The sequence below is a fragment of the Salvia miltiorrhiza genome, chromosome 4, assembly GCF_028751815.1.
Source record: "Salvia miltiorrhiza cultivar Shanhuang (shh) chromosome 4, IMPLAD_Smil_shh, whole genome shotgun sequence".
In the NCBI taxonomy this organism is placed as follows: Eukaryota; Viridiplantae; Streptophyta; class Magnoliopsida; order Lamiales; family Lamiaceae; genus Salvia; species Salvia miltiorrhiza.
Genome location: NC_080390.1, coordinates 46,499,367 through 46,513,764, shown reverse-complemented (window position 1 = coordinate 46,513,764; position 14,398 = coordinate 46,499,367). Strand labels below are relative to the sequence as shown.

Genomic DNA, 14,398 nt, shown 5'->3' with positions numbered 1-14,398 from the left:
CTCGATCTTTAGGATATATGTCTCTGAAACATTCCGAACTCTTCGAGCTTAAGGGATTCAATTGGGTTTGAGAAATTGTGTGGGCATGGTATTCCAGCGATTGAGGAAACCTTACACACTCAGAAGAATCCGAAAATGAGATTCTACTATTTTTCTCAAAGTAATAAAAGCCAAACAAACTATACTACTCCATGTTAGATAACTGACGTTTTGTTTGTCTGAAATGAAAGTAAATCCACTTCCACTTCCAATTCCCATGTCCTTTATAAAACACTTCAAAAACTAGCTCCAATTCTCCTTATTTTCTATCTCAACAATGGCTGAAGCAATATGATACATCTGATCATTACCGTCCTTCCCTATAGCACACAACAATATCCCACCTAGATATGTTTTGAGGAAGCAATCATCCAAACCAATTAAAGGTCTGCAACTCTGCTTGAAGCCCTTTTATCAGTGCACTAAAGCCCAAGTAGAAATCTTTGAAAACTGAATTATCTCCAAACAACAGGTCAAAACGCCCATCCCTGTCAACCCTTCTCAACTCAGTTGCATATCTCCTAAGTAGACCATAATGATGGTCTACTATACCTCTAACAAGTTCTTTTGCTATTGCTATGGCCTTGTACAATCTATCCTTAAGCAATTGGTACTTCAGCCTAGCCATAACATCATTTCTCAAGTCTGCACATGAGAACCCAGGCCTAACTCTGAACGTACATTAAGTACCTCATTGCTACTCATTTAGATGTCAAAAGCTTATTATTCATTGACCTTGAGCAGCTATAATCCCCTCCATAGGTTTTTATACAAAATGACTGGTCCTCTTTCACCAAACTAGCATAAACTCTCCACTCACATAGTCGAATGCACCGAGCTTCACATTGATGCTTAGAAACCCTCCTAAACTGCACAAACTTTCCATTCTCTATTGACATTGTAGTTAAAGCACTCCTACATTGCCATCCATCCTGAAACCTCATCCCAACCATCAACTGAAGTTCTTTGTGATCACATTCAGGGTCATACACTATTATATTTAAGTTGGATTTAATGGTTTCCCCATCTTTACCACTTTCATTAGAATTCACATCCCCCTCTGAGTCTTCATATTCAGATTCTTCAACTTCTATATCATCCAAAGTTGGTGGTACATATTCTTCCACAAGCATTTCTAGTTCCTCAACTTCACTTTCTCTAGCCCTTTGCCGAGCTTCTATATATTCCTCATCACCATCTGCTAGCTCATTATCATCTAACCCATCATCTACCCCAGTCTCTTTAGCTCCCTCCCATGCATCCAACTCATATTCACTTTCCTCCAGATTATCACCGCGCCCTGCATCAACATCACCAGTAGTTGCCACAACACTCTCAGTTATTTGTTCAAGCCTAAGGTTACTTTGAAGTGTGCATGTGTTGTCATCAACCCCACCCTCCACATATACACTCAAAATTCTACATTCTTTAGTCAACATTTTTAACATATCATTCACTTCTTCGTTAGTTTTAATCCACCTGAATGAATTACTCCTAAGAAATATGTACCATAACTTAGTCCACAAGGCATAACCTATGGACTTAACAATTTCATGAAGTCTTCCTAAATCGAAATTATGCTTTTCAAAGTCATATCTTCCTATATAGTGCCCATTCATATAGCATTCAACTCCGTTCACATCAACAAAATATCCACCATGGTGTATGAAAGAGCAAAATAATCACCGCAAATGGAAAAAAAGATCAATCATTCAACCTACAAAGTGAACTGAAATAGAACAATCATAATTTGAAAGCACACAATGCGTACCACTCTCCCATGGCTCCTTTCTCCTTGCTTCCTTCACCCTGCTCTCTCATGGTCGAGCCCCTGCTCCCTTCAGTTTGAAAGTACAAGACGATGAATTTCAATTTTTTGCTTCCCTTCTGTCGAGCCCTTGCTCCCTTCAACCTTCTAACTTCTACCTTGAAGAAGAAGACTCGCGAAAAGCACAGGATTCGACGCTCACTCACAGACGCTCGCGAATTAGGGCGTCTTCTTCAAATTAGGGCTCTGGTGTTATCGACTCTGGTTGTTTAAGGCATCTTCTTCTCTGGTTCGCTGGTACATACGTGATTCCTCTTAAGATTAGGGTTGGAGCTTTCGTAGGAAAGAGGGGAAATTAGATTTGATTTGGGAAATAAGTTGGAAACGATGTCGTTTCCTATTAAATTAGGACGACGTCGTTTTAAGAAATCGGCCGGCGATTCCACGTAAATAATCCGGCGTCCACATCATCTCTCAATTTGGGGGTTTCAGGTTCCATGGGAAAAATCAGAAAAACATAAAAAATTATATATTGTGGAGCTGAAATTAAAGATCGTGTGCAATTCCAAAAATCTTTGATAGTTTATGTATTTAAAGACAATTACCCTGTTTTTAAAATTCTTACATATGGACCAAATCACATTAAGTTTTAAATTATGAGTATTTATTTAAGGATACTATTTGATTCGCACAATTGGCCAACGTCGTTATACATACAAATTAAATAAATACTATATGTAGTTTTTACCCCATATTAAAAAAAAAATGAAATTCAGTGGGTAATATTTAGTGCTAAGCAAAGAATAAGGAGAAAGCTACTGAGAGAGAGAGAGAGAGAGAGGGAGCCAGAGTTGTTTTTCTCTGTAGAAGAAGAAAAAAAGGGAAACTTGAGAGACGAGAAAAAATCTCTCCGTCTCTTCTCTTTCGATCGATTCTGATCGATTTTTGGAATGTTCTTTTGATCGATTCGATTGGATTCGATTCGATTGTATTTTTATTTCTTTCTCATTACTATTTCTTTCGATTTTTTTCTTTTAGTTTAATTGATCAGCTCTAACCGAAGTGTTTGTTTTGGATGTTTTGAGTTTTGATTCAGTGAAATTTATCTAACCCAATCAAATATTGGAATTAGATTCCAAAAGCCACTAATTTTTTGAATTTGTTGAGTTGTTGAGTTGGGAGTACCAAAACCCTCATTTGGTGGAGGAAGAAAACCCTAATTTCCGGATGGCGACGGCCTCAGACGCTTCCTCTGCCCCTATTCAAGCTCAAAATTCTCCTAGGGGTCGCCAATCAAGGAGGTCGTCGGCGGCGCGTGGCGTGCCTTCCCCCTCTGCCTCTCCTCCGTCTCTTCCGATTTCGGGAATCGTTGATCAGGAACAATTTTTGACTTCCTCTTCTTCTACGTCTTCGGATTCCTTACCTATCAAAGAAGCCAACTCAGTGGGAGATGATGGTTTGGCCGCGGCGGCAGGTGAAGATTTTCAGCTTGAAAATGGTGAAAATGGTGCTGCCGGAAAGAAGCCAGTGTGGAACAAGCCATCGAATGCGGCGGCTGCAGAGGCGGCGGGGGCTGTCATGGGTGCTGAGTCGTGGCCAGCTCTGGCCGAGTCTGCTCGTGCTTCCCCTAAATCTCCTTCTACATATTCTCTCAAACCTATCTCTCATGGATCAATCAGTATCTCACAGGTTTTTGGTCATTGTGCATTGCTATTTATTTAATGTGTTTCTTTATAGTTGCATTCATCTAGATTATGTGCTTGGATGATTTTAGATTATTAATCTAATGTTCAGTATCAACTTTTTTTCGTGCATATTGAATTTATTTGTATCTGTAAAGCTATGCAAAGAATCTGATGTCTGTTAAATATTAGTACTGCTTGTGCCATATATATTTGAATTATGTATTGTCTTTGATTTTGATTTGTTGAACTTTTTTTTTTTTTGGTATGTTATTTTATAATTTTGAAAGCAATAGATGAATATTAGTGTTGAACTTTGTTTTTGTGTATATGTTATTTTATATCTTGAAAGCAGTGGATGTATATTAGTGTTATTTTAGTACTGAGTGTTTCTTCAACATGAAAATGTTATTTGTAAATATGTGTTTGTGTTGTGGTGTGATAGGAGGATTTGACTGGAGGCTCTCTGTCTTCACCAAAAGAAGTTAGTAGTAGTATCTCAAGTCCAAATGCAGTTTCAAATCACGTTATCTCCTCTCGCCCGAAGCGAGAGTCAATCAAGCGTAGTAGTGGCAGCAGCTCGAGTCCCCACATGCCAGCTACGGACAATTTTTCTCAAGCTCCTCTTGTGCAACATGGTACAGTAGTCGATTCGCCGACTCATAGTACAGGTAAACTTTCAGCTGGAGAACCTTCTAGGGATAGCAACACAACAAATAAAGAAGGTGGGCAGAGAGGAGTATCTTATAGTGCAAATGAGACACAACCACAACGTTCTTTTAGAAGGAATAATAGTGGCCCACTAACTCGAGGTGATGGTTCTTACCACCATGGTGGGCGACGTGATCAAGAACGTGGTGGAAAACAAGATTGGGGTCATCGAAGTTTTAACCATAGAGAAAGCCATGGATCCCAACAACGAACAGGTTCTAGACCTTTCCTACGTGGACCAGCTCCTAATGCACCTTTTGTTCCCCCACCTCCGGTTGCCGTACGACCTTTTGTTGCACCTGTGGTTTATACCGGTGAGTTTGTTATTTTGAATTATGTTTTTGAATGTGTAGAATGTATGTGGTGTTGATACAACATAGTGTTTATTCTAACAATTGCTTCATGCATCTACAGAAATGCAATCACCTGTATTTTATGTGCCCGGGCCTCATCCAGATTCACTTAGGCCTATGTCTATGGTTCCAATGCCATCAATGTTTTTCTCCATGCATGATCCTCACTTGCCTTCCAAGATAGTGAATCAAATTGATTATTATTTTAGGTATTATTCATTGGTTCCTTTTATCTTTTGTATTTATTTATTTTTCTCATGTCAATTGTATTTTATGCCTTGTAGTAACGAGAACTTAGTTAAAGACATATTCTTGCGTCAGAATATGGATGGTGAGGGATGGGTTTCTATCAAGTTAATAGCAGGCTTCAAGAAAGTAAGAAAGCCACAACCAATTTTCAATTTTTAGTTTTTGTTTTATTCCTATATCTTTTGATAAAGAATTTATGGGTCTTCAAGTTATAAAAATGACCAAAAAATGTTTGAAGTTGGGAAATAAATTGCATGGTTGTAACTTTTGATGAATCTAGTTGATTCAATGTCATTGAGATTTGGTAGCTTTATGAAACTAGTTGGATCAATGTCATTGAGAATTATATTGTTCCTTACATATGTCTAGTGGTGATGGTGATTGGTTTTAAAATACACCTATCATTCTTCCAAAATGTCAATTGCACTAGTTTTGTGTATATGGAGTTAATCTAAACCACAAGTTGGTTGGAAGATTATGTTCTAGGTTTAGATTTCTAGAGTACACTTGAAGGGTTTTATATTATTTTGGAGGACCCTAAAATATTTTGAATATCTATTTATAACTTTTTCATGGGCCTGTCAAGGTTCTCATTTCCAATTTACTAACGGTAATAAAAATCTAGTTACAACAGATGGCTTGCAGACTTTACTGTGAACTATTTAGCACCTATTGCTATTCAACTTTATTACAAAGATGAGATATATAATGATTTTTCTGTCAACTATAGTGCAAGTTGACTCTGTATCATATTTATATACAATATTAGGCCGTATTGTCTTGCAAGTCAGAATAGTGCTCACAAAGCTGAGCTTCTATAGAATTTTGCTATCATTCATTTATTTTTATTGCGTTTGATATAAGTAGTTTAATCTCATCTTGGTCTTCTTCTTTTCTCTTGTGTCTAATGTAACTCGTCCTTACAGGTCATGCAGCTGACAGACAATATTCAGCTTATACTGGATGTTATAAAATCTTCAAATGCTGTGGAAGTGCAGGTGAGTTATAAATTTTGTATTTATGACCATGATGTCTCTCGTGTGAGGCAGGGGAATTCTAATTTCATTGGAAATCTATTTTGATCAAATTCTGTTTATATTTTGTTTAGTGTTTAGCACTATATTGATCTTTGAAGGTTTGGTCCTTTGATATGTTCCATTGAACTTCCTGTTTATACTAGGATAACTTTTTAGTTGGTTTTGTGGTTAGCTAAAGTGACTTCCTTCGCTTTGCAGGGTGATAAGGTGAGGCGCAAAGGAGATTGGATGAAATGGATAATGTCACCTACTCAAACTACTGTAATGAGTCCTCAATCAAGTAACAGGTCCAGTCCGAATATGCTTGCAGCACATCTCAACAGTGTTACACTGGATGAGAAAGCAGCCACGTAGAGAAAGGCATATCCCTTGCTGTCGTCTAGAAATATGGAATCATCGGCACGATCTACTACGACAGACCAGATGACGTACACAGCTATCACAGTGCCGGACTTTTGTTTCTCTGTCTCTCTCTCTCTGCCTCTATTCCCTCTTCCATGTTTTTTTTTGTTTTTTTGAGAGAACTTGATGAAAGATCAACCAGCAGTTTATGCTGGATATATTATTTACCGGGAGATAGTTGATTTTGGTCTTAATATATGTGATGGGATGATTTCTATAGACAAATAAAAACGCGAAGCTTGGTGAAGAACAAAGGAGGATAGAAAATAATGAACAGGTTTTTATCTTGGGATCTATTTTTTGTTTTTCTTGGGATTCTTTGTTTGCTATTTATTGGCCGACTGTTTTGTTGCGCGAGCATTTTGTAGGTGGATATTACTTATGTTCCATGGGTTTCTATTTCTTGGCCAAAAGGATGTATTGCATTTTTGAGTAATGAGAAGATGATGAGCCGTATTTCGAATTTTGTTTACTTTTTCTATTTATTTTGGTCGTTTCATGAAATTCGACTAGCACAGGTAGTTTTGTTTAATAGTAGATGGATAGGATAATGTTGTGTGAATGAGTCGGAGGAATGCTTCAATACTTTGAGAGTATGATTGTAGGTTTATTGCCTAGTGGCTAGGCAGTACCAAATGCATTAAAGTGAGATATATAGTAATATAGTTTTATGAAATATCACGTGAATTATTGTTTGAGATATAAGTCATGCCTAGACTCTACTAATTATGAGTGAAGACAAACATCTTTGATTAAACTTTGAAATTCAAGTGGCTCCTCTTAGATCTGCTTCCATCTACCGTTCTTTTCGACTTATAATTTAAAGCAATTCTGGCAACAATCGACATAATATAACATAAACTTACGAAAAATCTTATCTTTCAATAGTTTTTCGGGTTAATTGCATGAAAATACCCGACTTTATTCCAAAATCTGGTTTTTTGACAATCTTTTTAATTGTAGCAAAAATTTCATCGACATATCAATTTACTGCAATGTCCGTCCGGAGTAATTTTCAGACCAAATTAAATCTGAGTTGGCAGCCGAAATGCCAACGTGGCATAAAAAATGCCAAATCAGATCCACACACACCCATCCCACGTCACTCTTCTCCCTCCCCCCCTCCCACGACCCCCAAATTTCAGCGGCTCTGAAATCGCTGACAACAATTCCCTTCCATTGTCTCTCCCGCTCTCTCATTTTCTCAAATCGTCGTTGTCGCCGTTGAAGAACTAGCGCGCGGTCGCCGTTCTTCCGAGAACGAAACAGGTAGTGGCGCCTTCCCTTGCTCCTCTCCCTGACCTTCAAGAACAGATCTCTTTCCCCCATCCCCCACCACCACCACTTTCCTTCCTTGCTCGATCTGCCCATCGCAGTCAACCTCACGATGAAGAGAATTCACTACAAATCTCAACGAATCGATCTCTTCGACCCCAAAAATTGCCTCGGGCTGAAGCTCCAAACCCTAAATCTGTCCTCGTCTCCCTTCAGATTCTTCAGCGATCACTTGGTCGAAGCGTGCGGCGACGGGTGTGAAGCTCTGGGGAGAATATGCGCGCCGCCGAACAATTCGAAGGAAAAATTTCAGTGTATTGACCTATATATTAATTGTGTGTTTCCAGATGCAGATCTTTCATTCTTTAATGGCTTTTGTGTGCGGCTATGTTCGAAGAGAGAGAGAGGATTAGCGAGGGAGGGGGGGTGGCCATTCGACGTTTGTCTCTCCAGCGAGTTTCCAGAAGAGGGGGGCGGAGGAAGTGGCGGCGGAGGGGGATGGGGGAAGGGGAAGCGTACGACGAAGGTGGAGAAAGGGGGAGAGTCGACGGGGAGAGGGGGAGGGGGAGGGAGAAGAGAGAAGAGTGGTGTGGGAGGGGCAAGAGTGACGCGGGATGGGTGTGTGGGTGTGATTTGGCATTTTTGATGCCACGTTTGCATTCTGGCTGCCAACTCAGATTTAATTTGGCCGAAAAATTACTCCGGACGGACATTGCATAAATAGAAATGTCGATGAAATTTTTGCTACAATTAAAAAAATTGTTAAAAAACAAAATTTTGGAATAAAGTCGGGTATTTTTATGCAATTAACCCTAGTTTTTCACATGATAGTAAAATTAATTTGATCACTTTTCTTATATGACAAAAGTTTTTTTTCTAAATTCATTTTTTCACCTACTACATTTAACACTAGGTCCTTAAAACACGTGCCGAAAAAAGTGATCAAGCTAGGGCAGAGGGAGTATATATATATATATATATATATATATAGAGAGAGAGAGAGAGAGAGGAGGTAAATCTTATTACAAAGAATTATATAGTATAAAGAATTATATTTACAAAATTCTTATCTCATATACTAAATTTATAAAATCTATATACACGAAATTACAAAGCTATTCTAAAAAATAAAAATGAGGATATTATAGATTTAAAAATTTGTGAGAATACACACTTTAAAATTATGGGTAAATAAAAAAAATATCATATTATATCCTAGGCAAAACGAAATTTGTAAAATAAGACTATTTTATGATAAGAATAGATAAATCATCACTAGTATTTCCAAGAAAATGTATTTCCTAAATGAAGGATATACATTCACATTCGTAACTTTCCGATTCTAAAAAATATTTGATTACAAAACCGAAATAGGTGCAAGATAGAAGTAAAAAAAAAAAAAAAAAAGCAGTATCGTTAATAAATTCAATCTCGATCGTTATTTTTTGCTAAAATTCTTGTTAATATGAGATTCAATGTCCCATAATTTTGCATATTTCGTATTTACTACTTCATCGGTCCCATTTGTATTGACCCTTTATTTTTGGGCACGAAGATGAAGAAAGTCTTTATTTATGAGTTAAGTAGGTGTAGTGCTTTACTTTTTGCCCACTTAAGAGTCCTTATTTTTGCTATTTTAAGAAATGAGCCAATACAATTGGGACAGTCCAAAATGGCAAGGGAGCCAATACAAATGGGACGGAGGGAGTATTATATTTATTATTTCTATAATAATTTTGATTAAAGTAAATTTTATTATAATATCATGAATTATTCTAATATAAATAATAAAAAATAACTGGAATAAACCCTAGTCAATAATAATAAAATAAAATTAAAATATAGAAAATTGAAATTAAAGAATAAAATATGAAAGAAATTAAAAAATGAAAAGTGGGACGTAAGTGTGGTTGGAGCATGCGTCCTACATCACCTATTAATTAATTTGTGGGTAAATGGAGTATATATAAGCTTTAGTATTTTACTATAAAACTAAACAAAGTGTTGGTTGAAATGAAGTATAGGCGATCCAAGATGAGAAATAGAGGAAGACCTCAGACTAATTCTCAGCCCTGCATATAGAAATTCCCAACCACGATCACAATATTGTTAGAACCGGGTACACGATCGAGATATTACAAAATATTTATTTTGAGAAATTACGACTCAAAATAATTGAAAATATTACAAAGTAAATAATTTGAGAAATTACAACTCTAATAATTTGATACAACTGAAATACACTGTATAAATAAATTATACGTATAAACAAAGTCGAGTCGAGATGAATCTCTTCCCGCAAGAAGATTATCGCCCCGGTAGTGCTCTTCGGTTTGGCGTATCTTCCCCAAAGGTAAAACGACTTCGTCTCGTCGGATGTAGCACCACAATCCGGCGAGCTCCGACGAACTGAATAGGATCAAGAACTGAGCACAAGTGTTGTGCAGAGGGTGTGTGTGTAGAATTGGCAGAATGCAGTATTTCTTCGTGTTATTCTGCAAGCTCTCAAGAGGCCTATTTATAGGCATGTGGTAAGTATGAATTCAAGAACTTGAATTCTACTCCGACGGCTGGAAGCCGTAAATGTTGAAGATGATGGCCGGTGGGCGCAGTCATTGAAGAAACTAAGCTGCAAAATTGAAGTTGCCATGCAGAAGTCGTACTGGCGTGCTTCTGCTACTGCTTCTTCTGCTGCTGCTGATGTGGGCTGGAGCTGTGGTGGCTGGGCTTACAGTTGGGCCAATAATAAATTCTGTTGGGCCAATAAATAAAAAGCCCAGTGGAGTTGGTCCAAAAAATAGTTTGGGCCCCAAACACCACCCCAAAGCACCAATTGCCAAGATCCAAGTCCTTGGCCGCGGCCCGCCCGTCCGGCGGCGGCGGCGGCGGCGGCGGCTCCGTCCGTCCGTCCGTCCGATCGATCGTCGGCGGCGGCGGCGCGCGTGTGTGTGTGCGCGCGAGGCTAGTACTTAGATCAAGCCCACTAGCAAGCCCACAAGTCAATTTATCAACTCCATGTGCTTTGCTATTCTTATACATGAAAAACATCTCTATGTTTTCCAATGTGGGATAACATAACAAATGTTATTTTCCCTCTTCAACATCCAAACTTTGACATACAATATCTCACTCATCGGAAATCGGTTTTGAGACTTCAAGTATATCACGTTGATCTACTCGAGATGTAGATTAACATACAATCATTATTTTAATTAAATAATAAATATTTAATTAAATAATAATTTTCAGATATGGCATAAAACCATATTTCCAACAATCCCCCACATGAGTGAGAAAACAGTATGCGAAAGTATGCAAACACTTAGCTCAGTCCTCTTAAGAGACAACATTGCATTTGGAAAGGTAGCTTGTGGCTTTGAACCTGCCATAGTCAATATTATCGAGTATACCGGCGGCCTAGTGGATTGTGTTCCTTTAGTCCTCCTCGGTGTATACTAAGTCAACAATATTGACACAATATTACTTCAATCCTTATTCGTTCTCACGTTTGTGTCCATTACAGGCCTTGGAACACCTCTTTGGATTCATAAGTGTTTCAATCGAAGCGGCCCCACTTCACACTTACATAGGTGACTCTTAACTCAAGTATCCTGCTATACTTGTCCTCTTCGAGGAGTTCTAGAGTCATTAAAAGTCAAAGACTTAACCTCACCACGTGCAGGTTTCCGAACACTCACTGTTCTACAAGGAATAGGCAATTCGAGTGTTTAACACACGGATTTTCATAGCTTAGTTGTCCCATTGAACCAAGTTCTTGGGATCCTCCAGTCATCATGGTTGGGTTGCCACTATGATCATCCTTAATTTGTGGACTTCAAACCCATTCCCCCTAACAGTTTATACATCTGATCTCGATGGATACTTTTTGTCAAAGGATCCGCTATGTTATCAATTGATCTTATATAATCAATTGAGATAACTCCACTAGTGATCAAATGTCTCACGGTATTATGACGTCGACGAATATGTCTCGACTTACCGTTATACAAATGGTTTTGTGCTCGTCCGATAGCAGCTTGACTATCACAATGAATTATTACGGACGACACAGGTTTCGACCAACATGGAATATCCTCGAGGAAATTTTTAAGCCACTCGGCTTCTTCACCAGCTTTATCCAAAGCTATGAATTCTGATTCCATGGTCGATCTAGCAATACATGTTTGCTTCTTGGATTTCCAAGACACAGCACCACCCCCCACAGTGAATACATAACCGCTCGTTGAAAACGAATCTTTGGCATCAGATATCCAATTTGCATCACAGTACCCTTCAAGTACAGAGGGTTCTCTAGTATAATGAATCGCATAGTTTTGAGTATATTTCAAATATCTCAAAACCCTTTCAAGAGCTTTCCAATGTTCATTACTAGGGTTAGCTGTAAAGCTGCCCAACTTGTTGACCGAGCATGCTATATCGGGACGAGTGCAATTTGTTAGATACAACAAGCTCCCAATAATCTTCGCATATTCTATCGCGTCAACAGGTTCTCCCTTGTGTACACTCAAATGCACACTAGGTTCCCATGGTGTCTTAGCTATTGGCTTGTCAAAAGCGTTGAATTTCTTTAACACTTTCTCAACGTAGTGAGATTGTGTTATAGTAATATCATCAGGTCTTCTTAGAATTTTAATTCCAAGGATAACATCAGCTAAGCCCATATCTTTCATGCTAAAATTTTTACTTAGCATGCCTTTGGTTTCTTGAATCACTCGGGAATTACTTCCCATGATGAGCATGTCATCTACATAAAGACAAACAATAACATATCCGTTATTAGAATTCTTAATGTAGACACATTTATCGCACTCATTGATTCTGAATCCATTTGACAACATTACACTGTCAAATTTTAAATGCCATTGAAGCGGTGCTTGCTTCAACCCATATAAAGACCTTTGAAGTTTGCATACTTTGTGCTCTTGCCCAGGTACTACAAACCCTTCAGGTTGCTTCATATATATTTCATCTTCCAACTCGCCATACAAGAACGCAGTTTTCACATCCATTTGGTGAATCTCGAGATTGTGCAAGGCAGCAATAGCGAGAAGCATCCGAATAGATGTTAGTCTGGTCACAGGTGAATAGGTATCGAAGAAATCGTACCCTTCTTTCTGCCTGAAACCTTGAACGACAAGTCGGGCTTTGTACTTATCTATAGTACCATCAGATTTGTACTTCTTCTTTAGGATCCATTTGCATCCTAAAGCTTTACTTCCAGGTGGTAGATCCACTAACACCCAAGTATGATTCTGCATAATGGAATCAATCTCAATATCGATGGCTTCTTTCCAGAGAGCTGCATCTGAGCCAGACATAGCTTCTTTAATCGTCACCGGTTCGCCATCTAGCATCAAGACAACATAATCCGGTCCATAGACATTAGCTTTTCTAACTCGTTCCCCACGTCTCGGTTCTACATCCATAGGTTTAGACCTTGGTCTTTTCCTATTAGGTGGTACATGATTAGAACCCGTGGCATCATCTACTTGAGTAGAATTACTAGCTACTTCCATAGGTTTAGAACCTGTAGCATCACCATCAACTCCATCATTAGAGTTCGATGTACCTTTATCCTTGTTAGGATAGATATTTTCAAAGAATATAGCATTCCTTGATTCTATCGTTGTCCCAACATGTATATCAGGTATCTCCGATCTGTGCACTATAAAACGATAGGCACTGCTATTAAGTGCATGACCAATGAAGATACAATCCACCGTTTTAGGTCCTATTGTAACTTGCTTTGGTAAAGGCACTTCTACCTTGGCTAAACACCCCCACACTTTGAGGTATTTATACGAAGGTTTCCTTCCTTTCCATAGCTCATAGAGAGTTACATCTTTCCCTTTGAGTGGAATCTTGTTCAAGATATAGTTGGCCGTTAAGACAGCTTCCCCCCACATGTTCTGGGGTAATCCTGAACTAATCAACAAGGCATTCATCATCTCCTTAAGAGTTCGATTCTTGCGTTCAGCAACGCCGTTAGATTGTGGTGAATAAGGAGCCGTCGTTTGATGGATTATACCACTTTCGTTGCATAATTCAGCAAACGGAGCTACATATTCTCCACCTCTATCACTTCGAACCATCTTAATTCGACATTCAAGTTGATTCTCGGCTTCATTTTTGAAGTTTCTAAAAGCTTCAATAGCCTCATCTTTACTTTTCAATAAGTAAAGGTAACAATACTTTGTGCAATCGTCTATAAAGGTGATAAAGTACTTCTTGCCACCTCTAGTTTGCACGAACTTTAAATCACAAACATCGGTGTGAATAAGTTCCAATGGTTGAGTGCTCCTTTCTACCGATTTAAACGGTAACTTAGCCATTTTGGCTTCAACACAAACTTCACATTTTACTTGTGAGTTGTATTCATCAACTTTTAGTAAATTCATTTTTACTAATCTCTTTATAGCATTTAGATTAACATGTCCAAGTCTACAATGCCATGAATCAGAACACTCAATCAAGTAAGCAGAAGAGGTTGATGCATCTTTATTGATTTTAGCCTTGGCAGGCTTACAAGCTCTTACACCAAGTTTGAAAAGTCCTTCGGAGGCATAGCCTTTCCCTAGGAACTTTCCCCACTTGCGTATTACAACATAGTCAGATTTGAAAAACAATTCAAAATCCTTATTCGTAAGCCTAAAGCCCGAAATTAAATTCTTTCGGACAGTTGGAACGTGTAATACGTCTTTCAATGTGATCTCCACGCCCGACGTGAGTTGAAGAATCACATCTCCCATGCTAAGGACTTGGGATGTCCGCTCGCTAGCCTCCATTATCGTTTTGTTTTCCACTTCCTTGTAGTTGTGGAACAACTCACGATTTATGCATATATGGACGGTAGCGCCGGTA

General features: G+C 38.5%; 1 protein-coding gene across 2 annotated transcripts; it reads left to right on the top strand.

Annotated features, from left to right (window-relative positions):
- The first annotated feature begins 2,509 nt into the window (after nucleotides 1-2,509).
- On the top strand, nucleotides 2,510-6,704 carry LOC131023815 (la-related protein 1B-like). 2 transcript variants are annotated; one of them, XM_057953418.1, is made up of 6 exons: nucleotides 2,510-3,496; nucleotides 3,935-4,514; nucleotides 4,615-4,762; nucleotides 4,838-4,928; nucleotides 5,729-5,800; nucleotides 6,038-6,704. In XM_057953418.1, exons 1-6 carry the CDS (start codon nucleotides 3,035-3,037, stop codon nucleotides 6,191-6,193), a joined length of 1,509 nt encoding a protein of 502 aa, XP_057809401.1. In that variant the 5' UTR covers nucleotides 2,510-3,034; the 3' UTR covers nucleotides 6,194-6,704. The 2 variants fall into 2 exon arrangements, with proteins under 2 accessions (XP_057809401.1, XP_057809402.1); XM_057953419.1 differs by having other exon boundaries at nucleotides 2,625-3,496; nucleotides 5,738-5,800.
- Nucleotides 6,705-14,398: the final 7,694 nt, after the last annotated feature.

Coding starts and splice junctions, on each gene's coding strand:
- LOC131023815 (XM_057953418.1), top strand. CDS start 3,035: ATGGCGACGGCCTCAGACGCTTCCTCTGCCCCTATTCAAGCTCAAAAT. Junction 3,497..3,934: donor GATCAATCAGTATCTCACAG/GTTTTTGGTCAT, acceptor GTGGTGTGATAG/GAGGATTTGACTGGAGGCTC. Junction 4,929..5,728: donor TAATAGCAGGCTTCAAGAAA/GTAAGAAAGCCA, acceptor TCGTCCTTACAG/GTCATGCAGCTGACAGACAA.